The sequence below is a fragment of the Danio rerio genome, chromosome 5 (genome assembly GCF_052040795.2).
Source record: "Danio rerio strain M-AB ecotype USA chromosome 5, GRCz13ab, whole genome shotgun sequence".
Classification (NCBI taxonomy): Eukaryota; Metazoa; Chordata; class Actinopteri; order Cypriniformes; family Danionidae; genus Danio; species Danio rerio.
Window position 1 is genome coordinate 20,062,676 of NC_141025.1, and position 21,968 is coordinate 20,084,643.

At 33.9% G+C, this 21,968-nt stretch overlaps 1 protein-coding gene across 4 annotated transcripts in view; it reads left to right on the plus strand.

Moving 5' to 3' along the window:
• Window positions 1–21,968, plus strand: part of unc13ba (unc-13 homolog Ba (C. elegans)) — a 178,016-nt gene that overhangs the window by 122,762 nt on the left and 33,286 nt on the right. For 2 of the 4 annotated variants that reach the window (XM_087253313.1, XM_087253311.1), the window contains 9 exons: window positions 3,009–3,098; window positions 3,502–3,642; window positions 5,226–5,419; window positions 5,497–5,582; window positions 8,835–8,961; window positions 9,198–9,294; window positions 11,080–11,223; window positions 11,746–11,823; window positions 16,294–16,371. In XM_087253313.1, the coding sequence (XP_087109439.1) occupies window positions 3,009–3,098; window positions 3,502–3,642; window positions 5,226–5,419; window positions 5,497–5,582; window positions 8,835–8,961; window positions 9,198–9,294; window positions 11,080–11,223; window positions 11,746–11,823; window positions 16,294–16,371 (1,035 nt within the window). Of the gene's footprint in view, window positions 1–3,008; window positions 3,099–3,501; window positions 3,643–5,225; window positions 5,420–5,496; window positions 5,583–5,702; window positions 5,739–6,540; window positions 6,583–8,834; window positions 8,962–9,197; window positions 9,295–11,079; window positions 11,224–11,745; window positions 11,824–16,293; window positions 16,372–18,416; window positions 18,438–18,652; window positions 18,692–20,578; window positions 20,606–20,796; window positions 20,818–21,665; window positions 21,696–21,968 lie in introns of all 4 variants that reach the window. The other 2 variants (XM_087253310.1, XM_087253312.1) reach the window with 2 other exon arrangements.

Consider the following 21,968-nt stretch of genomic DNA (forward strand, 5'->3'; position numbering starts at 1 on the left):
ACACTAGGCTATCCGAACCGTGGGTTTCCCAGTTTGTTTGACAAGTGTGAGTGCTCCGAATTGGGCCCAGGCGCGGTTCAGTTGGCCAGCCCTAGGTCGGTTGGAAGAGGTGTGCCAAAGCGCAGTTCGGTTGGGCTTTGGCGCTGTACGCTTGTAGTGTGAGTGCAAATCGCGCCTGAGTCCGAAACTGAAAACGCGTTCAGTTCACTTTTAAGTAAAATCACTTTTAAGGAACGATTCCATGTGGATTTATTAATTATTCTTATACAAACAACAAAAAATAATACAAACCTTTATAACTAAAGCATTATTTAGATAAAACGAGCTTTCGTGACCGAAAGGGCAAGATCTCAGATACAAGTGGCTAAAATGAGTTTCCTTCGCAGAGTGGCAGGGCGCACCCTTATAGATAGGGTGAGGAGCTCTGTCACCCGGGAGGAGCTCAGAGTAGAGCTGATGCTCCTCCACATTGAGAGAGGTCAGCTGAGGTGGCATCTGTTTCGGATGCATCTTGGATGCCCACCATGCCTCTCGGCTGTCCTGGGAACGCCTCAGGATCCCTACGGAGGAGCTGGAGGAAGTGTCTGGGGAGAAGGATGTCTGGGTCTTCTCCTAAAACTGCTGCCCTCGGAAAAGCAGATGAAAATGAATGAATGAATAACTAAAGCAATCGCTTCTTTTCCTGTTAAACTGGACAGTCACATTATCGATGACGTAAACGTGCTCTAGTTCGGAAGGCAAAATTCTGTGTGAGTGCAGGTGTAACCGTACTCTCTTTTGCTCTGCGTTGTGTAGTGAATGACGAGAGGACACCATTTTGAGTCTGCACAGAGAATGTTATTATGGAAGATTGGCAGCTTCAGCTCATTACATTAAATGTACACTCCTTAGTTCAAGGAAAAGGTGGAAAAAAAAAGGCGAATGAAAGATGGAGGAAACGAGCGAGAGGCGCCGCGGAAGGACGCGAAGACAGGAAAGGGAAAGAAAACTAGTTCTCACAATTACAAAAATCAGCATGTGAACAGTGACAATCCACATATTACATTGTCAAAAATAAAAATCATAAATGCATACCTTCACAGAGAATGTTATTATGACAGATCGGCAGCTTTAGCTCATTACATTAAATGTACACTTTCAACAAAAATAACATTCTACAATATAACAAACTGTTTTTATATCAGTAAATATAACAAATGATTAAAATGAAACTTAAATATGCATTTGTGTGTGTGTTAATTATGGCCAAAGCCAAGTTCAATTTGGGATAGGTAGAGCATACCTCCTTAGTTCAAGGACAAGGTGGAAAAGACCGCTCAAGCATTAGTGCAACAGGTATGGCTGCTTGGACTATACCACCTTGACGTTAACCCAAGGGGGGGAGAAGAGGTGAAACCACTGTCACTTTACAGACTCTTTTTACATTTATATTGTGAACATAAAACAATTTTATATGAACAGTAAGTAAACAGGAGGAAAATATATAGTGAAATCAATATATCCAAAATAATCCTGTTACACAGGCTGTCAGGGAGTTTTGTGCTTTGGCACGGTTCAAGGCAACAGTAACTAGTGTAAGTACACCCTAAGAGAATTCTTTTACAAGAAAAAAGGGAGGAGTGGGCAATAACCTTATTTTGAATGTTTCTGATGTGAAAATCATCTGTGGGTTTACCAAAAAATGCGATATGAGGGTTTGGGTTTAAATTAATGCCTAATATGTCTGAGATTGCTTTTTAAAAATAACCAACAGAATTCAGACAGTTTTGGGCATGGCTCAAACATGTGGTTGAGGTTTTACGGAGTCTGTGAACACCTGTTACATTTGTTATCTACTTTGTCAGGGTTGAGCTTTAGGAGTTTTTCTTTGCTATAGTGTAGTCTGTGAAGGATCTTAAATTATTTAACCTAATATTTATTCAGTTTTATTTAATGTAAGTTTAAAGGGCTAGAAAAGTTATTTTATATTAAAAAATATTTATTTATATAAAAAAAAAATGATTGAAAAAAAACAAGACAACAAGGATTTTTTTTACAGTGTAGTATAAAATGTTATCCCTTTCACTGCCTGCTCTAGCAAATGGTTGACTATATGTTGATTGTTTTAACTAATGGTTTACACACACAACATTGTTGGTTTAAAAAAATTTAACAAACATAATCCTGTTGCACTAGTTACACTTGATTTTAGTTTTATTGGAAAAGAAAAAACAAAAAAACAAGAAAACATTTTAAATAAGAATCTGAAATATTTTATGGCAAACTTCAAAAAATAAAGATGATTTAGTATTCAAAAATGTTTTATTTTGATTGTTTTTAAATTAATTGGTATTATACGGTACTTTTACCATAAACCGACATATCAACCATTTAGTGGAGGCTGATATTTTAGAAAATATGGGATGTTTAAAAAAATGTATTGAGTGTGTTAACTAGCGACATTACTAGTTAAGAAATGCAATCCAATTTTTTTGTTTTCTTGGTGGGGCAGTTCAAGGGTTATTTTTAAAATATTTTTATTATTTTAGATAGCAAACATTGCATCATTTAGAGCTATATATTTAGGGCTGTGTCAAACATTTTAAGTATTTAAATTTATTTAAAAGAGAAACTTCCAGTTCTTTTTCTTTAATCTCTTTTCTTTAATCATTCAAGACCTTGAAAGTATTGGCATCATGTTGACAGTATGGTGCGAATCACATACATCTCTTAGGAGTGTGTAAACTTCACTACCTTAGTTAAAATATATATCCAGTTAATAGTCAATGAGTGTACATTTTAAAGCTTGATGAGAACAATATACAATTTGTACAGATAGTGGCATCTGTAGCTAAACTTTGTGCAGAATTTGATATCTAACTTGATCTGTAAATTGTTTGCATGTACTGTACATATATATATAAGCGGTGAATTGTTCATGATTGATACCTCCCCTCAAGTTTTACCAGTCACATTGTACTTCTCACTCAAGCTTCCTGTGATGTTCTTCCTTTTCTTTTGATTGCCAGAATAATTTCCCAGCCAGCAGTAAACCCCGTCTAGCAGATCTCAAATCCACAGTGGATTTATTGACTAGCATTGCATTCTTCAGACTAAAGGTAAGATAACGTCCTTCTAAATCTGATCAAGCCATGGGATGTCGTATTGCCCTTCCTGCTTACTTATACTGTATATTTAGGAGCTTCAAGGATGTGGGTCCTATTTATAATGCATAAATTAAGTGACAGATCCTATAGCGATGAGTAATCCAATTGTGCTTCATATAGTCTTGAGTAAACGCTCTGCCATTTTTGATTGCCTGAGTTTACACAATAGGAAAAGATAATAGAAGGTTTAAAATGAAGATTGATTTCTTTGTGCTGTAAGAGAGAGGCTTTTGTGCTGGCTTTTATAATGGAGATTAGTCACTATTGATTTGACAGCGTGTACCGCTTGTTAGCAGTAGTTACATCGATTATATGCACAAACACTCTTATCTTCTTTGGCACCCCCTTGAACCAGGTTTTGGAACTGCAGTCTCCTCCTCGTGCGGCCCATGTGGTTCGGGACTGTGTGAAGGCATGTCTCAACTCTACCTATGAGTACATTTTTAACAACTGCCAAGAGCTCTACAGCAGACAGTTCCAGCCGGCTGTGGAGCCTGTGAGTAAACACCTTCACATCACACACGGGGATGTGTTTAAGTGCACAAATATGAGTGAGCTTATACTTGTGTGTTAACCTTTGGAGATCTCTGTTCTGACGATAGCATTATCAGAGGTTTAGTTTTTCATGGGTGATGCTAACCTTTCTAAAAGACTGAAATGAGTAATATACTATAGAATTTATCTGTTACTATAGAGACTACATTTTTGATTGACGTTCACACTCAGAAATCATGACAATAAATCTGAGTCTCTGTCTTTCTATCTATCTGTATGTCTTTGTGCCTGTCTGTTCAGTTCAGTTATATTTGCTTTATTAGTATGTATAAAATGGAGTAGATTTAGATCATTAAAGTAATAAAATATACAACAAATGAGAAATAATTGACAGAAAAAAGGAACAAGAACAGACAAAAATATATAATTATAATAGCTACAGTACAATTTTAAACAGTGTATATTATTTAAAAAAAGACTAAACAAATTAGTGGATTAATAATTGGATGGTAAACACATATTTTGCAGCCAGTTTGGCTGTCATGTTTTCTTCTTCGAGTATATAGTGAAGTCTAGTCCAGTCAAGTCAGGTCATGTCTAGTCAATCCATTCCAGTATAGTCCAATCTAATCCAGTCTAGTCCAGTCCAGGTTATATATACTGTAAATTTGTTTGTCTAGACCAGTCGAATCCAGTTCAGTCCAGTCCATTTCAGTCCAGTCCAATCCAGTTCAGTCTGTATACTGTAAATCTGTTTGTCTAGTCCAATCCAATCCAGTCCAGCCTAGTCTCTATATACTGTAAATCTGTTTGTCTTGCCCAGTCCAATCTAGTCTAGTCTAGTCTAAATATACTGTATATCTGTTTGCCAGACTAATCTAGTCTAGCTTAATCCAGTCCAGTCTATATATACTGTAAGTCTGTTTGTCTAGCCTAGTCTAGTTCAGTCCAGTCTAGTCTAAAAATACTCTATATCTGTTTGTCAGACTAGTCTAGTATAGCACCAGTCCAGCTCAGTCTATATATACTGTAAATCTGTTTGTCTAGTCTAGTCTAGTTAAGTCCAGTCCAGTCTAGTCTAAATATAATGTAAATTGGTTTGTCAGACTAGTCTAGTGGAGCTCAGGCCAGTCCAGTCTATATATACACCGTTAATCTGTTTGTCTAGTCTAAATATACTGTATATCTGTTTGTCAGACTTGTCTAGCCTAGCTCAGTCCAGTCCAGTCTATGTTTACTGTAAAACTGTTTGTGTAGTCAAGTCTAGTCCAGATTAGTCTAAATATACTGTATGTCTTTTTGCCAGACTAGTCTAGTCTAGCTTTGTCCATTTTATATATACTGTATATTTATTTGTCTAGTCCAGACTGGTCTAAATATCCTGTATATATGTTTGTCAGACTAGTCTAGTCTAGTCTAGTCGAGTCTAGTCTAGTCTATATATACTTTGTGTATTTTCTCTCTATTGTTTGTACTATTAGTGATTTTGCTGCTCCTTCTATCTTTCTGTCAGTCATTCATTCTCTTTGTCTGACAAAACTACCTGTTTGACTCTATCCATCACACTATTGTCCTGTACAACAGAAACCAAAAGAAAAGAAAGAGGGAGAAGATGGAGAAGAAGAGGAAGACGAGAAGGATGGGAAAGAGGATGAAAATGTTGCTGTGGAGGAACCTGGACCAAGCATACAGAATTTGGACTTCTGGCCCAAACTCATCACCCTGATAGTGTCCATCATAGAGGAGGATAAGAATGCCTACAACCCCGTTATCAATCAGTCAGTCACTGCAGACACACAATATTACACAAACACACAGAGAAGATACAGTATTTAACCTGGTGTGTCCTGTACAGGTTTCCTCAGGAGCTGAATGTGGGAATGGTCAGTGCAGAAGTCATGTGGACACTCTTCGCACAGGACATGAAGTATGCTTTGGAAGGTACAAAGAAATATATGTGCAATTATATGCAATTGTAATTGTCTGGTATGTCTGTGTGTACTGCACATTACTTCTTCTAATACTTCTCCATCTCTCCTTTATATTTGTTTCTATTTTTAGTTCTTAAACATATCGTCCTCAAACATTGGAAAAATGGTAAAGGTCAAAGGTTGTAGGAGGTCATGAGAGGGTGAACTTGGACAAATATTTCTGCATATAAAGTGAATTACTGTTACACACCAGGCAGTGTGTTTGTAGGCACCATAACCTACAGTTTGTTGTTTTTAATGTTTTTTTTTCTTATTGGTAATCAACAGAATTTTTACATTAGTTTACATGAACCTGTCCTGCCAGTTATTTCACAGCAATATGGATTTTAAGTTAATTCCAGCATATGGAATTATAGTTCGATCTACCTTTTGTATTAGCAGATGCTCTGAATTTAGCTCCAAGTGTAAAATATGTGTTGGATTAATAAGTACAGTATTGTTTTTACTTCTCCATGACTGGGTCGGCCAGCTTCCTGAATAATGCATAATGGCCAGCTTTATGAAAATATGCTCATGGTCGTGACAATGCACATAAATGACTTATTACAAATTTTCAGGGTGGGCTTGTGAAGAAGCTTTGCGTTGTGGAAGTTCTGTTTTAAAAGAAGCAAAGCAAATCTCGTTTTCAGTGATAAGACCCCTTTAAAGTTTCAAAGCACTTTTTTTTTGGTCTCAAGTTCTCACTCTCTCATTACTAAAACAGAGTTATAGAATAAACCCCCCGGTTTCCTTTTAGATCTTCTGAGTAGCAGTAAACTAGAGTTAGACTGAAGGAATTATCTTTTCCTTTTGATGCCAGCATCCTTTCCTTTTGAAACTCCCTCTTTCACTGCACCCTAAACGTTTTCATTTTTTCTCAAGTGTTCTTCATGTCTTCCTTCTCTTTTGCTTGGTTTTCTTGTTTTTAGCACCCGCCTCATTCCATATTCGCAGACTTGATTTTTATGCTGGTAAGACATGTGGTTAAGTCACTGTGAGAATGTACTGTATGTGTGCACAAAAGTTGATTTTTGTGCTCACAAAGGCCTTTACTTGATCATAAGTAGAATATTACAATAATAAAAAAAAATTATTTGTTTATTGACAGTAAAAAAGTTGTTTCCATGTTGTAGTTTTTGGGAGCAGACCTTGCAAAATGACTTGCGTTGTAGAGATCAGTATAAAATATATTTTTAATATTTATCATAATGTGTTAAGTATTTTTTCCTTAAAATACTTATATTCCTTATCCTTACAATAACATTTGTTTTAAAGTTTTCCATGTATTCACTGCTGACCTGGATAAACTGTTGTGTATAAATTTAGTTTATTATAGTTTTTAATACCTTTCAAACTTAAAAAAAATTATTAAGAAAGGTTATGTTGGGAAAAAAAGTTTATATATACAACTACAGCTTGCTTGATTTAAAATATTTTGCTCAGAATTAACTCAAATATATTTTTAAATAATTAGTTATTATTTTATTATTAAATTTATTGAATTATTTTAAAAAGTTTGATAAGGCAAATAAAAAATCTTTTCCAACTGGGCCATTCAGTAAATTCCTTAGCATTTAGCCCTGTATGAGTCTAAAATTACATTCATAATGGTCTAAAAAAATATCTTTAAAAGACTTTAATTTACCTGCTGAAACCTGCAGAAACCCTAACTTCATAATAATAGTCTATTAGTTCATGTTAATGTATTTACTAACATGAACAAACAATGAACAATATTTATTATAATATTTATTCATATTTGTCAATGAAAATATAGTAATTCATTGTTAGTTCATGCTAACTCAATACATTACAAATGTTGACATTCACAACTTAATGCATTTTCATTTTATATTTGATATAACATCTGTACGTTTTTGTAATATTCTGTAATATTGTTTAATTATAGCTCCACAGTGGCAAAACACGTTGATGGATTTTTTTATGAGAGTACTTAATTTCATTTTGTCAAATTATGCAAAAAGTTAATACATTTTCATTAGTAAATATTGAACTATGAATAATAAATGCTGTACAAGATTGTTACTACTTTTCATGTGAGTAAATTTATTAATGAACAATAACTAATGGACCATTATTTTAAAAGCGTTACCATATTTTCCCCCTAAAGTTTCCATGAAGTGCTCATTTTTTTGAATCTATCAGCCAATAGCATTTTGTGTTTATCACAGCTCTGTCAGTGAACTGATCAAATAAAAAGCAAATGAGAAATGTCTTGAAGGGGGCGGGGCATGTTATATGCTAGAGAGCATTTAATTGGTCAGAAGATTTGATAAGAAACTGAAGTTAAAATGTATCCATTTCGGCTGAAGTGACAAACTGCAAACTTTGAATGTTTAAATGATATCCGTGGGGTCCTAAAATGTATTAAAAGTTAATAAATCAATGTTGAGAAATGTAATGCCCTTAAAAGGTATTAAAGTCTTAAAGAATTAAATCTGCGAATATCAGGATGCTGTGTAGTTTATGAAATCAATGAAATCCTACTAGATTTAACATCATGCTGCTTCGTTTACTGCAGTAAGAAAGAGAACAACATTATTTCTGCAGCTCTACAGGCGCCAACCTGCTAAATTAGCTAGATTTAATAGATTTGTATTCAGTACATGAATAATGATTTAGTTTTAGATTAGTTTCTTAGGTTAATATTTGGTAAATATACTGTAAGTTAAAATCTCGCCAGTGTTTCTGCTTAACACCTAAAGTGGTTATAAGATCTTAAAGTGTATGGAAAGAGTCTATAAAAAAGTCTTAAAAGGTAGTGAATTTTACTCTCTGATTCCTGTCTGTATATCTGGTTAATATCCTGTAAATGCTAATTTTGCCTCTGTTTTTTGGAGCACACTAGCTTATAGATATCATTAAGTCTAAGATACTGATGCTAACATCTAAAAATCTCTGCCCATTGTCTGCTCCCTATAAGTTTACATGTAGAGAACATATAAATGTACTGTGTAACCTTTTTCAAATTATGGAAGAAGTGAGTGGCAGTGTATGTGTATGAAATGTGTTTTGTTAGCATTAGCATCTGTGTGTGTTTGCAGTTGAAGATTGAGAGATTAACCTGCAGTTTATTCTCAATTTAAAGCTTGGTGGAGAATATATATGTTAAAGCCAAAGGATTGCAATCATTGACTGGGTGAAATTCGTGACAAGGTAAAATGAAATGAATCCTGTCGACTCGCGCTTGCTGTTTCCCCAGAGCATGAGAAGCTCCGGCTGTGTAAAAGTGCCGACTACATGAATCTGCATTTCAAAGTCAAATGGCTCTACAACGAATATGTCCATGACCTGCCCGCCTTCTCCAACACCGTCCCCGAGTACCCATCGTGAGTCACGCCGCATCTAAAACTCTCTCACTGCATCTTTGGCTCAAGTTTCTCTTTTGTTCTTCAAATAATCTGCAGTTTGTTCATATTCTAAGTAGATTTACCTTGTACACTGTCATCATCTACTGTGCAAAATACTTTTCCTATCTTTTAAACGTTCTTGACCTCTTGATTCTTATTGCTCTCCTGCTTGGTTCCTCCTCCTGTTTTTCTATATTTCTTCATTTCATATGTAGGTGGTTTCTGCCATTTGTTCTCCAATGGCTGACTGAGAATGAGGAAGTGTCGATGGAGTTTATGCATGGAGCCCTTGAGAGGGATAAAAGAGAGGGGGTATGGTTTAAAAACTATACTTTTTTGGCAGCTTTCTTATATATGGCTTTTTGGTTGTTGGTCTGCTGGGCTTTAAAACATTTCTTGTCAAATGAATTGCTTTTTGCTGTCGACTACCTGTTAGTGGATTGATTTTTATCAAAGCTATTATCAGGCTTTGGCTTTTCTTTCAGCTATTCTTTTCTGCTTTCAAATGTATTCACATTTTGTCTCAGCAATGCTGTTTAAAGATTTGGGGTTGGTACAGTTTGTAATATTTTTATAGATGTTATGCTTATTATGTTATGAAAATTTAAAAGGCTCTTTTCTATCCTAATATTGTAACGATTAATTACAATAATGTAACCATGACTCCAGTCTTGGTGTTGCTCATTTTTTCAGAAATAAATTAATACAGTATGTTGAATGTGCTGATTAAACTTTTTTATTGTTAAAAATATATGTTGAAACCAAAAGCCAAGATGTGCTGTTTAAAAATTTTAGTAGAAACTGTATTTTAAAAACATTAAGCTGCAGTATTATATTTTACCGCTTTATGTTTAAATCAGATGCAGTCAATCAATGTGAGAATATTAAAATCCACTATAAACATAGAATTATTATATGTTAGTATTCTGATTAATATTTTGTTATTATTATGAAATAGGGCTGGGCGATATGGCAAAATGCAAACTCAATAATTAATTTCCATATTGAACGATGGCGATATACATTTTGATAAAGGTTGTTAATGCTTCCAGATTTAAAAGGGAAATTAAAGGGTTAATTAAATGTCATAACATATTTCTGGCTGAGAAATTTTCAGTGGAGGAAACTTCGGTACATCTCTAATATCAACACACTGTTAGATTCCCATTGTTGCCCATTTCTGCTGTGTGATTGGCTCTTAGATCAAGATTCAGAGTCCAGAGTTATCATTGTTATTGACATACATTTTATTGCGATTCAATAGAATATAATTTATCAGCCCAGCCTTAAACCAACATTTGATTTATTTTATACATTTCTTTAATATTTTATGTAACATAACATCTGTAAAACCTCTTTAATATTCTGTAATATTTCTGTAATATGTTTTTTATTATGCCTGCACAATGTCATGTTAATTTTTTCAATGGGAGATCTTGTTTAATTTAATTTTGTGAAATTATGTTAAAAGGTTCACCATATAAGGTTACTATTTACTATATGTTTTACTATAATTATGCATATTTACAAGGTGTCTACAGAGGCTTTAAAAATCTTAAAATGTCTTAAATAAAAAAACAAAATTTTAGACCTTAAAAAATTCAAAATTCACTGAAATTTAGTGTTGTAGGTCTTAAATCATTTTAAACCGGTCTTAATTTTCTTTTATCCAAGTAAAGTTACCTTATTAAATTCCCTAATCAGGGAAAGAAAACTAAAGCAACACATCCCTTTACATGATCTTCCATTAATACAAAACAATTTACAGAAGTAACCGGGCCATTAGAAAAATGCTTAGAGTTTAGCCCTGCGTAAGTATAAAATTCCATTCGTAATGGTCTTAAAAAAGTCTTAAATTTGTTTGAAGAAACCTGCAGAAACCTGCAGAAACCCTGATTTAGGAAGTCCTCATGGCTTTCAGAAATAACATGCTCCTCAATTAAATCAAAATTTAATCAATCGAAATGAGATTAAATTAGATAAATTGATTAAAGCATATTTCAGGATTATTTTCTCAAAAAAAATTCACATAGAAAAAGTGCCTAAATTGTAAGAAACTCTTAGGCTAAAATTCTTTCCTGTCTTTGTTTCCCACAGTTCCAGCAGACGTCTGAGCACGCTCTGTTCTCCTGCTCAGTCGTGGACATCTTCACTCAGCTCAACCAAAGCTTTGAGATCATCAAGAAACTAGACTGTCCTGATCCTGCAGTGGTCGCCCAGTACAACCGACGCTTTGCCAAGGTTAAAGCCACATTCACAAAATGGCCAAGATAATACTGATAACAGAGAAAAAGAGACTGATGGAATGAGGATTTATGCGAAATGGAGGAAAGAGAAATATAAGCTGCTAGCAGGCAGAGTGTTTGTCTTTAGAGCATCACCATCTGTTTCTTAGCCCGTGAGTCATATTTAACTTAGACGTCTGACGCAGAGACATCTTAGTTGAAGCCCACACAGATTTCTAGGAGCTGAGATGTATTTACATTTCATTAGAATTTAGTGAAAACAGTGACAAATGGAATTATCTGACATTATCTCATGATTTTTTTGCATCATTTTTTGTTAATCAGCACTTTGAGATCTATTTCAGGGAACAAAACAACAGCTTAATGCATCCACCCATGAAAATTCATTCACCCATTCAAATTCATTCATTAATACAACAAAGTCAATTAATCTGCCATTCCAGCTCAATACAAGGTGTTGTTCAATTACTTTACATAACGTTTCTTTTTCTTTTTTTTCCTATCCTTTCACTCTCAGACTATCACCAAAGTGCTCCTGCAGTATTGTGCTATTCTAACCAAGAGCTTCTCCACCTACTGTGAGAAAGAAAAGACGGTGAGAAATACTGTTTATTTGTGTTCAAACTGTTTAGACCTTTGTACTCAAATGTGTTACACCATAAAGGCTATGACAGACAGGGCTTCCCACAGTGCATTGGATTTCTGGAAGTTCATAGAATTTTAAAAGGCCTATTGTAGACATTGAAATTTAGGAAATGTTTATATATATTATATTATACGTATATTATCGTGGTGGACTGTTATTGGCGTTAACGTGAGACTCTTATCGCATGATAAAAAATATCACCGTTAAATCAATTCTCAAAGTTGGATTGGGAGCTAAGTCTAGTCTACGCAAGCTATGATGACTTTTACCTTGATATTTTAGCGTGGATGCATACCTGAACGGTGAGCCGTCTGACAAAAAAGTGTCCTTCTGAATCAAATCAGCAGGATGCCTGGCTTTAACTGCAGTTCGGCAGTCTACCTTTAACTCATGAACATTTCATTCATGCCAAATACAAACTGGGGTATTAGATGCAAATAAAGGAGTAAGGAGTGGTGAGAGTTTTATGGAATTTAATAACTCACGCCAACTGGAAAAAAAAATGTGTATGGTCCTTTACTGACATCCGCGTGTGTGGATCTTGTCGGAAAATATGGCGAAAAGTCCTCCATGACGGTAGTAGTTTGATTGCGGTATTTACTTAAACTGAATACCTATAATATATTATATATTGTATATCAATTTTTGTCCTAGTCATGAAAATATTGGGATTTTGTTTAATGCTTTAAATTATACTGTAGTTTCCATTATTCATATAATTTTTCATATAATATTTTTATACCATATATTTTTAAATCATGCTGTTTTGATGTCTATTGTTATTGTTAGAATATTTTTCAGCTCCATTTGAATCCTTTCACAATCATTAATAGAGTGGGCTAATCGGCTGCTAGCATAAAACTGGTTCCCTTGATAAAATCCCTATAGGATTTTCCCATAGGTTTTTCATAGCTTGCAAATAGTAAGCTCTGTGTTCAAACACTGTTCACTTAAACATTTTGTCCAGCCGGATAATCCTTACAAGAAAATACAACTTTGAGCACTTTTGGATTTTAAATGCAAAAGCAAGAACTGAAAAGCTAACATTAGGCTATAAACGGACTACAGTGCCTTCGGGGCGCTCGTCTGTGACGTCAGCACCACCCTGCTACAGACAACTTTTCTAGCTTATTTTAAGAAATGTGGTCCATGACAAAGATTTAATCTCTCAGTTTATGATAGTATAATCCATATATTATAAACAAATAAATACGCAAAAACACATAGACCTACGCATTTTGGATCGTTTTTACGTGGGAAATACATCTGTTTTGCTCTACGGTTGTTCTGAAAGTTTAAAAACTGTATGTATAAATGTGCCTACATAGTATTATCATAAGACAAATTTAAATAAGTGTAAGTGCACACAGCCCGCTTACCTTAACAGACGACAGAAATGAGGTGTGAGGAATAAGTCTTTTAAATGCCAGCAAGTTCCATCATGGACACAGAGCAACATTCGATAATCCTTTTTTTTGTCACAAATTACAGCGAAAAGCAGCTCATACAGTCAAATCTGTTATACATTTTATAGAGGAGTATAAAGATTGCAGTTATGACAGAATCAAATCACTTGATCACGTTAAAATGACAGTTAACATGCATATATTTTTACACATTTATTCACACGTTTGCAATACTGAGAGCAGGAAAGAAACAGGCTGTGCTGGTGAGCAGTATCTTCATAATATCGTTTAATTAAAGGATCAACAAGCTATTCTGCCTCGACAGTCTTTACAAGTGAAGGCATTATCTACACACAATATGAAATCCCAATTAGAAAAACACTTCAAACTATAAAATACTTTTAATGAAAAGACTTAATTGACAGACAAATCCAAATGCCCAACACAAGCGGGCTGCGCTCCAGACAAGTTCAGCTTGATGACATATAATGTGTTCAACTTGATAGCAACCATCTTTTTAAAGACGCGTAACTGATTTAAAAACTCAAGAGTCGGATGTAACTGATGTGTTTTATGTCGTAGAACAAAACGTGAAAGTATCTTAAGTTTGTGTTTGCCACGAACCTTATTTAAGCGATTTTACTGAAACCCCATTCAAAAAAACTTATTGACTTTGGGACGAGGGAACCGGAACTGCTAAATTGCTAACTCGCTTCCGGGTTTTTGCATACAAATTGACGTCATAGTTCCTCCACTCTATTACCAGTCACTTAAGTCAAATGCAGTTATTTAATTTTTTTACAGTGTTAAATTAACAGTGACAATTAACACATCTGTTAAACCTTAAGTAATCTTTGTTAATATCAACCAAACATAAATTAATGTGTAATACGTTAGTTAACATGAACTAATGATTGTAGGAAAAAATTAGGACGACTTGGATCTCAGTGAAGATGTTTATTCAGCATAGCAGTCTTAAAATACATGGCAGTACCCTGGTTTCATTTTAGTCAGAATGAACCCTGAACATTCTTAAACTCAAACCTTTTATACGGTTTTAGATGTTGCCTTTAGACTTGCCCTTGGTTTCCACACCATTGATGAGGTGGTTCTCTGTGCATCACACCCATCCCCATTCTAGAAATGTTACCATTTGGCCAAGATGTAATCACCTCAAACAATGCAGAGACAACAAACTGTTGACTTCTCTTTTCTATCATAGTTCAGCCCTTTGGGAAATCAACACATCAACACATCATTAGAGTGGAAGTTGGGTTGAGGCAGACTTCATTTCTTACATGATCAACTATCTAATGTGTTGCTAACATTTGTTCATTGCTTGTTCATGTTAACTAATGCTTTAACTAATGCATTAACTAATTTATTAATTGACACTTTGATATATGTTTAGGTTAAAACTCAGATTTAGTATTGCTGATTAGTATTGGGCTGTTTGTTGTTCAGTCATGTTGTCTAATCCATGAACAAATGCATTAGCATATGTGTAAGTAAACATGAACTAATTAGGTTGTTAATGTAAAGAGGTGCATTACAATACGAGTAAGTTGACATTAAGATTATGTAATGCTGAATAATAGTTGTTGATTACCATTAGTTTATGTTAACAAGTGTATTAAGTAACACATAAATACATGTTTCTAGATAACATTACCCTTGATTAACACTGTAAAACCCAATAAGTAAAGATAACTCAAACTGTTTGAGGAAACTAATTGCTGCAAACCATTCACGTTATAAAACAACCTGGTTTGAGTACTGTAAACAATATGACTATGACTATAAATAGAATCATATACACATATATTATTTGTGTTGATAATTTGTGTTGTCAAACTGTTAGTATTAGTAACTGTGAGTTCACTTATCAAATCACTGAGTTAAACAAATGAAGTACAAACAACTATATAGCTACTCAAATGGTTTAGTATTGCTTCTAGTTTTAGAGTTAAGTTAGCACCAAAAAAAAAAAATATATATATACATAATTGCATAATATAATTCATTCATGAGTTACGATAACTCTTTTTTCACTGAGTTAAAGTAACCTTTTAAAACTAGAGGAACTTATTTCATTTAGTGATTTTGATTGTTTAACTGAAAAGTTGTTTACTAATAATTCATGTTAACTAATGCATTAACGTTTACTAATACTTCCTTATTGTAAAGTGTTACCATCAGCATAATACACATTTAAAGAGCTTTGGCTTTAAATTGAACATTTCAAAGGCTGTGTGTTACAAAGTATATGACACAAAAGCTAATGTAATGTTTTATTATTCATTATTATTATTCAAATTATTCATTGTTGTTCTCATAGTGGCTATAAAGTCAAGTAAAATGATATTCAAGCTAAAACTATTCCAATATTGATTTTATTTTTTACATTATTTTAATGTTATATTATTAATATATAAGCACAGCAGGTGCTTGTTTATTTATTCAATATTTTTTTCTTATTCAATGTCATGAAATTTCATTATGTAAGTCAAATAAAGTTAGGGAAAGTCAGGGAATTTGATATTTGGTCTAAATGTAATATAATCAAAGTAATATTATACTATATATAGATTATATCTATTTTAAACTATCATTCAGCATCGTATTCAGCTTCGAATTATTCTACTGTATTTCACATTACATATTTAGTCAGGTTGTTCAAAATGAATGTCACGGCCACTGGAGAAAGAAATCATAATGATTGGATGTTCAGTTTAGTGAACGAGGAGAATGAGGCAAACAGACTATTACTATCTACTAGTATAGAGATTTATTTCCGTGCACACAGCTGCAGAATACATACAGTGCATATTAGTTGCCGGTCGCCTATAGTTCTTTATCTGTGTTCAAGGGCAGCGTTTTGGCCATGACCTGCTGACATTCTGCTTTTGCCACCGACAGCTTGGTATGTGACAGCCATAAGAGGCCAATTAGGACTAAGTTCTGTGTCTTTCTCTGTTCTTGTGTTTTCGGCCTCCTCCTGAATCTCCTACAGCCCTGTGTGCTGATGAATAATGTTCAGCAGATGCGGGTGATGTTGGAGAAGATGTTCGAGTCTATGGGAGCCAAACAGGTTTGTGAGACATGAAGTAATAACAGCTTATGACATGACCATTAATCGGAAATAGCTGCTTATGGAAACTACATTTACTGTAGCTGTTTTTGCTGAGCTTTGTGAGCTTTCACTTAGGCTTTGTTTTTAGTTGTTTTTTTATTGCTAAAGAAGCAGAAACGTACTCTGTTGGTACTGTAGAAAATGGATGATGTCAGATATGGTGCAAGGTGTTTTAAATGTTCAGGAGAGCATGCTAGTACAAAAGTTACTGTGGTAATTTATTTGTTTTTTGGCCATATAATGTTCGGAATACTGTTCAGCAATTTTACATTGTTTTAAAAAATTATTACATTTACATTGAGGATGCAAATAATATATCAGAAATACAGCAAAAGTGTATATTTTAAAAGAACCGCTTTCCATTCTAATGAGCTTCAAAATGTAGCTTTTTGGAATGAATGCATGATTTTATTTCTCAAAGAGAACCTGTAATTTTGAACAAAAGTATACTTCATTTTGCATCATGTGAATATTACATGTATTTTTATTAGATAAAGGCATAACTCTATATTTGTTTGTACTTTTTGAATGTAGTCTAGAGCTTCAAGTTGCTTGCTTACATTAAAAAGCGATTAGTTGACTGCTTAAAAAAGCGAATGAACCCATTACTTTTAAAGGGAATAGTTGACCTACTTAAAAAGTGAATAAACAATTTGTCTGAAAATTATTGTGTAAAATGAACTATATATATAATTCAAGAAAAAAATCTGTTAAAGGGCACCTATTTTACCCCTTTTCAAGATTTAAGAAAAGTCTTTTGTGTCTCCAGAATGTGTCTGTAAAGTTTTAGCTCAAAACACCCTTCAGATTATTTATTATACCTTACTGAAGTTTGTAATTTTCAGCTTTGAGGATCTTTTAGCTGGTGCCTGTACCTTTTATGCTGGTTTTCCCCGCCCACCGTTCCCACGTGCCTGCATGAAGGAAGCAGATCTCGTGTAATGTTTGTGTGAAATACTACAGTAAGAACTTTACCAACGATTATTATTTGATGTAGTCTTGTGGAGTTCATTCAAGACTTTCGTTAAGTCACACACAAAATAAATGTCTTTTATAATTGTACAGGCATGCAGCTGTGGTAATAAAGTAAAGACTGTAAAATCACTTTACTTTTATTTAAATTCATTATAAGCATGCACTGTTTTAAAAACATGTTAAACTTGTAAAACCTATTCTTGATCACATTTGATGATAATTGATGATCACAGAGAGCTGAACAGATCTTTTAATCCCAGTGGCTTTGTGCACATCCTGTCTTGTTGATATGATTATACGCACTACGTAGACACAGCTGTCAATCAATTCTGTGGGCGGAAAAACGGCACTCCTACAGTATGACACATTGCTGTCAGCCCCAAATTGGAGCGATTTGGATCCTGTTTTAACGTCAGAAAATAAAAAACTAAACTTTTTTATCACCCCAATATGACTGCGGACACACTATACCTACACACAGTTCTGTCCAAACAGCTTACAAAAGAGGATTTTCATCATAGGTGCCCTTTAAGTCAACATAACAGTTCCAAGTTAGAATGGGTTTACTCCTTTTTTAAGTGAAGACACTAACCGTAGCTATATGCTAACTTTTCAACGAGCACTATAATTGAGTGTTACGTGATTTATGCTCTGTGTAACTGGTGAATCTGAATTGTATGGGTTTTAGTTTGTGAAAGATGGGCCCTCTGGCATTTTGCTGCTGATATATTGGTGATGAGCAACTGAGTGTTTATAATCTGTCATGAATTCATCTAAATGTTTTGCATTTCGGAATTTCTGGTGAATCATCTGTTGGAAAATGTGAAAATGTCATTTTTGACGGCAGTTTGTTTCTCATACAGTAGGTTGTCTGTGTGTGCGTGCATTTTGAGTAGATATGTGCGAGTGATGAATATTGTGTTTTTGCCAAGCTAATCTTTGTGTATTGTGTGTGTGTGTATGTGTGTGTGTGTGTGTGTGTGTGTGTGTGTGTGTGTGTGTGTGTGTGTGTGTGTGTGTGTGTGTAGTATACTGCTGAGGAACACAGGGTAGGTGAAGACATGTATTTTTGAAATTAACCTTCCCTAAGTTACTCTCTCTGTGATTGGGTACCGTAGTGTGTTGTATTATTTGAACTCTTTCCCTAGGTTAGTGCCTTCATTGCTCCTCCTAAGTCCCACCCATATCCGCCCACAGTAGTGTTGTTCTCTTTAGTATGAAATCCCTAAAACATTGTAACTTTGATCTCTTTTTGAACTCTCAGCTGGAGGATGAGGAGGAGCCTGAGGACGATGAGGAGGAGGTGTGTTGATAGAATGTGAATTGAAAGCATTAACCAGCTATGAATATTTCTTGTCTAAGAAAAAAAGTCTTCCTGAGTATTTTTGTCCTGTACAAAACTGTACAATACGGTTTCATTACCTAATGTTAGGCATGTAACAATTTACCTGACTCATGATTCGATATGATTCATGATACTAATCTCACAATTCACAATTTTGTAATTTTGACAAAATTATTTGAGACAAACAAGAGCGATTTTATTTTTCCTCAAATGCTGCACTTTGCTTTTTTTTTTTTTTTACAAGATAACGTATTTAATTAATTTAGTTAACTAAATTAGAGTTTTAAAACAAAATCCAAATAAAATAGTGAATAATACAAACCAAAGAGGACTCTTTTATATAAACAAACTAAAACTGTGACTGTGCTGGGATTTGGCATTTTTTAGAAGAAATATCCGCATATCTTTGTTTTCTGCTATAAGCTGAGATCTTAGCATATTTACAATGTCCCTTGCTGATGGGAAAACTCTTTCACTGGGAACTGAGATGGCTGGTGTTGTAGAAAGGAAGCAGTGTGTACCTAGGCGGTCAATAGGTCCTCTGGTCCAGGGAACTGCCCACTGGCATTAAATACTGATTTAATATTTGATATAATAAGCAAATTATTAAAACATGCATAAACTAAATTGAAAAGGAGAAGGTAATAAAGAAATATCTATATAATCGAATACCTGGTTCTGAAACAGCACAGCTTTCTCTTGTAGTCTGAAGAACATCTTTACACTTTCGCTATGACAACACTGATGCACCTTGTCATCTCCATAGCACTCAGAGCAAGTGGACCTGCAAATCCTCGGTAAAGCCTAGATAGGATACACGGCCAGTCGGAAGTGAGATATGCACATCAATAAAGCAGCATTATTTATGACACTGTATTACAATAATTAACGTTTTTACAATACTATGACGGTTAGGTTTAGGGTATGGGTAAACGTTAAAAAATACAAATTGTTGGGTAATTTAATAAATAACATAAATAATACTTGGTACAACTACTGTTTTTGTGTTAATGTGATGGTTGGGTTAAGGGTTGGGGTTATGGTAGATGTTAAAAAAAATACAATTAATGGGTAATAATACTTTTCATTATCTTACGGTCTGATCTAGCAACAAACTAAATCTTTGGGCAGCGTGGTTTAGCCTATTAATGGCTTTTTGCATACAAACATCTGTGACAGTAGTTTTTCACTGGGCTGAATCATATGTGTTAGTCTGTTAGTATACATTCAACATTTGTACTGATTTGAATCGTCACAAAATTGAATCCGAAATTTGAATTGATTTTTAACCGACTCATAGTGGATCGTTACATCCGGACCTAATGTATTTACCAACATGCAATACTAACTATAAACAATACTTGTACAGCATTAATACATCTTTTATAAGTACATTTATTAATGCATTATTAATAATTGCTTATTAACATTCATGCATTTACATGCTAACAATGACAATGAACTAGTGCAGTTTCATTAATTAACAGTAACTAACATGAACAAATACTGTAATAAATGTATTGTTAATGTTAGTAAATGCATTAATTAACAATAACTAATACAACTTTTTTATAAAGTGCTACCAAATACATTAAACATACATTAAAAATGTATGCTGCTTTTTCTTTATTCATAAGCAACATTGCTTTCATTTGGTGCTTGACCACATTTGTCAGTAAAGTGTGAGCTACTTTAATGTGACCAATGCTATCATAAAAGTTCTACTAGTTGGACCAATGTTGTTCTGGTGTATTCAGATGTGGGCTATCTTGTTTATGAGCATATTTGTTCAAAGCTGTGAGTCACAAACACAAAATTGTGTTTCTTTTGGTCTTTTCTGCTCAGGCCATCACCGATGATGAAGGGAATGAGGTCTGTACACTTAACACTGTGGTACAGAGTAGTGTGTGGTGCCATGAGAGTGTATGTGTGGGTGTTTTAAAAGATTTTGTACAAATCAATAAGGCACTAAAAGTCTTCTGCCACTACCTAGCAGCACCTCTTTTCTGTTTTGTTCTTTGTTTTCACTATTCCTCACTCTGCTCTTTATTTTTCATTACCAGTCCGATGAATCAGATGCTAAGGTGAGAAACGGTCATGTGTCTCACCTTCTTTATGAAGCTGTTTATCAAATATGTGAATCATTAGAAATGGCTGTTTAGACTGAAAGAGATATTCAGTGACAAAGTGACTGGAAGCAGGGCAGCAATTATCATACAGTGCTGTATTTGCCTAGCAACGAGATACTGCACGTCTTTTTAGTAATTCTGGAATTTTCAGTAAGATGTACTCCTGATGAAAAGTCTGGGGTCATTAGGTTTTTAAACACTTTAATATGCTGTCCAAGGGGATTTTAAAAAAAATACATTTAATTAATAACATTATTGTACATTTTCAATCATAATATATTTGAAAATGTAATTAGTTTGTTTAGTCTTAAATGTCACTTCTTAAACAAATCTTTCTTTTTATGTGTATTTAATTAATATTTAATAATTACTGTATAATCAACCAATGGGTGGTTGCAGTATATTAATGAAATACATTTCTTATAATTTTCCATTTTAAAACTTTTACTTTTAAGGTTTTTTTTACTTAAAACTGATACTTTTGAAGAGTCTTATAGTTATTACTGCACTTTTGAATATGGAACTAAAGAATAATTCAGTAAAACAACTTACAGGCACATTTTTACCAGTCTTATATATCATCGCTGAATATTTGTATTAATATTAAAAAAACATTACAACACAAAACATTAAAAAATGTTCTGGCCTCAATCTTAATGAATTAGTAATGTAATTAGATTTCATTTTCACACAGTTCATGTCTGTTTTTTCTGTTTTAATTTAATTTGATCTGTTATAATTGTTTAGTTTGTGTCTGTTTATTAAGTTTTGTCTGATTTGTATATCCATGTCTTTCCCATTAGTCTGGCATTTCAGATTCAGAAGGATCAGAGGTATGTTAATTTATAATCGGAGTCTTTTAGAAAAGCTTTTTATCAAAACTACAGCCGTAGTCAAAATTACTGACACTCTTGCTAAATGTGTGCAAAGAAGGCTTTGAAAAGAAGCATGTGTTGTTTTTCCTGTGTTACCTTAAACAAATAAAGCTAACCTTTCATTAAAGTTAAATGATTGTTCAGTGTATTTGCAACCTCTTTTTTTGCATCAAGAGTTTAGAGAATATCAAGCATTCCAATTTCCTGGTTGATGTTGGTGCACTTCTCTTC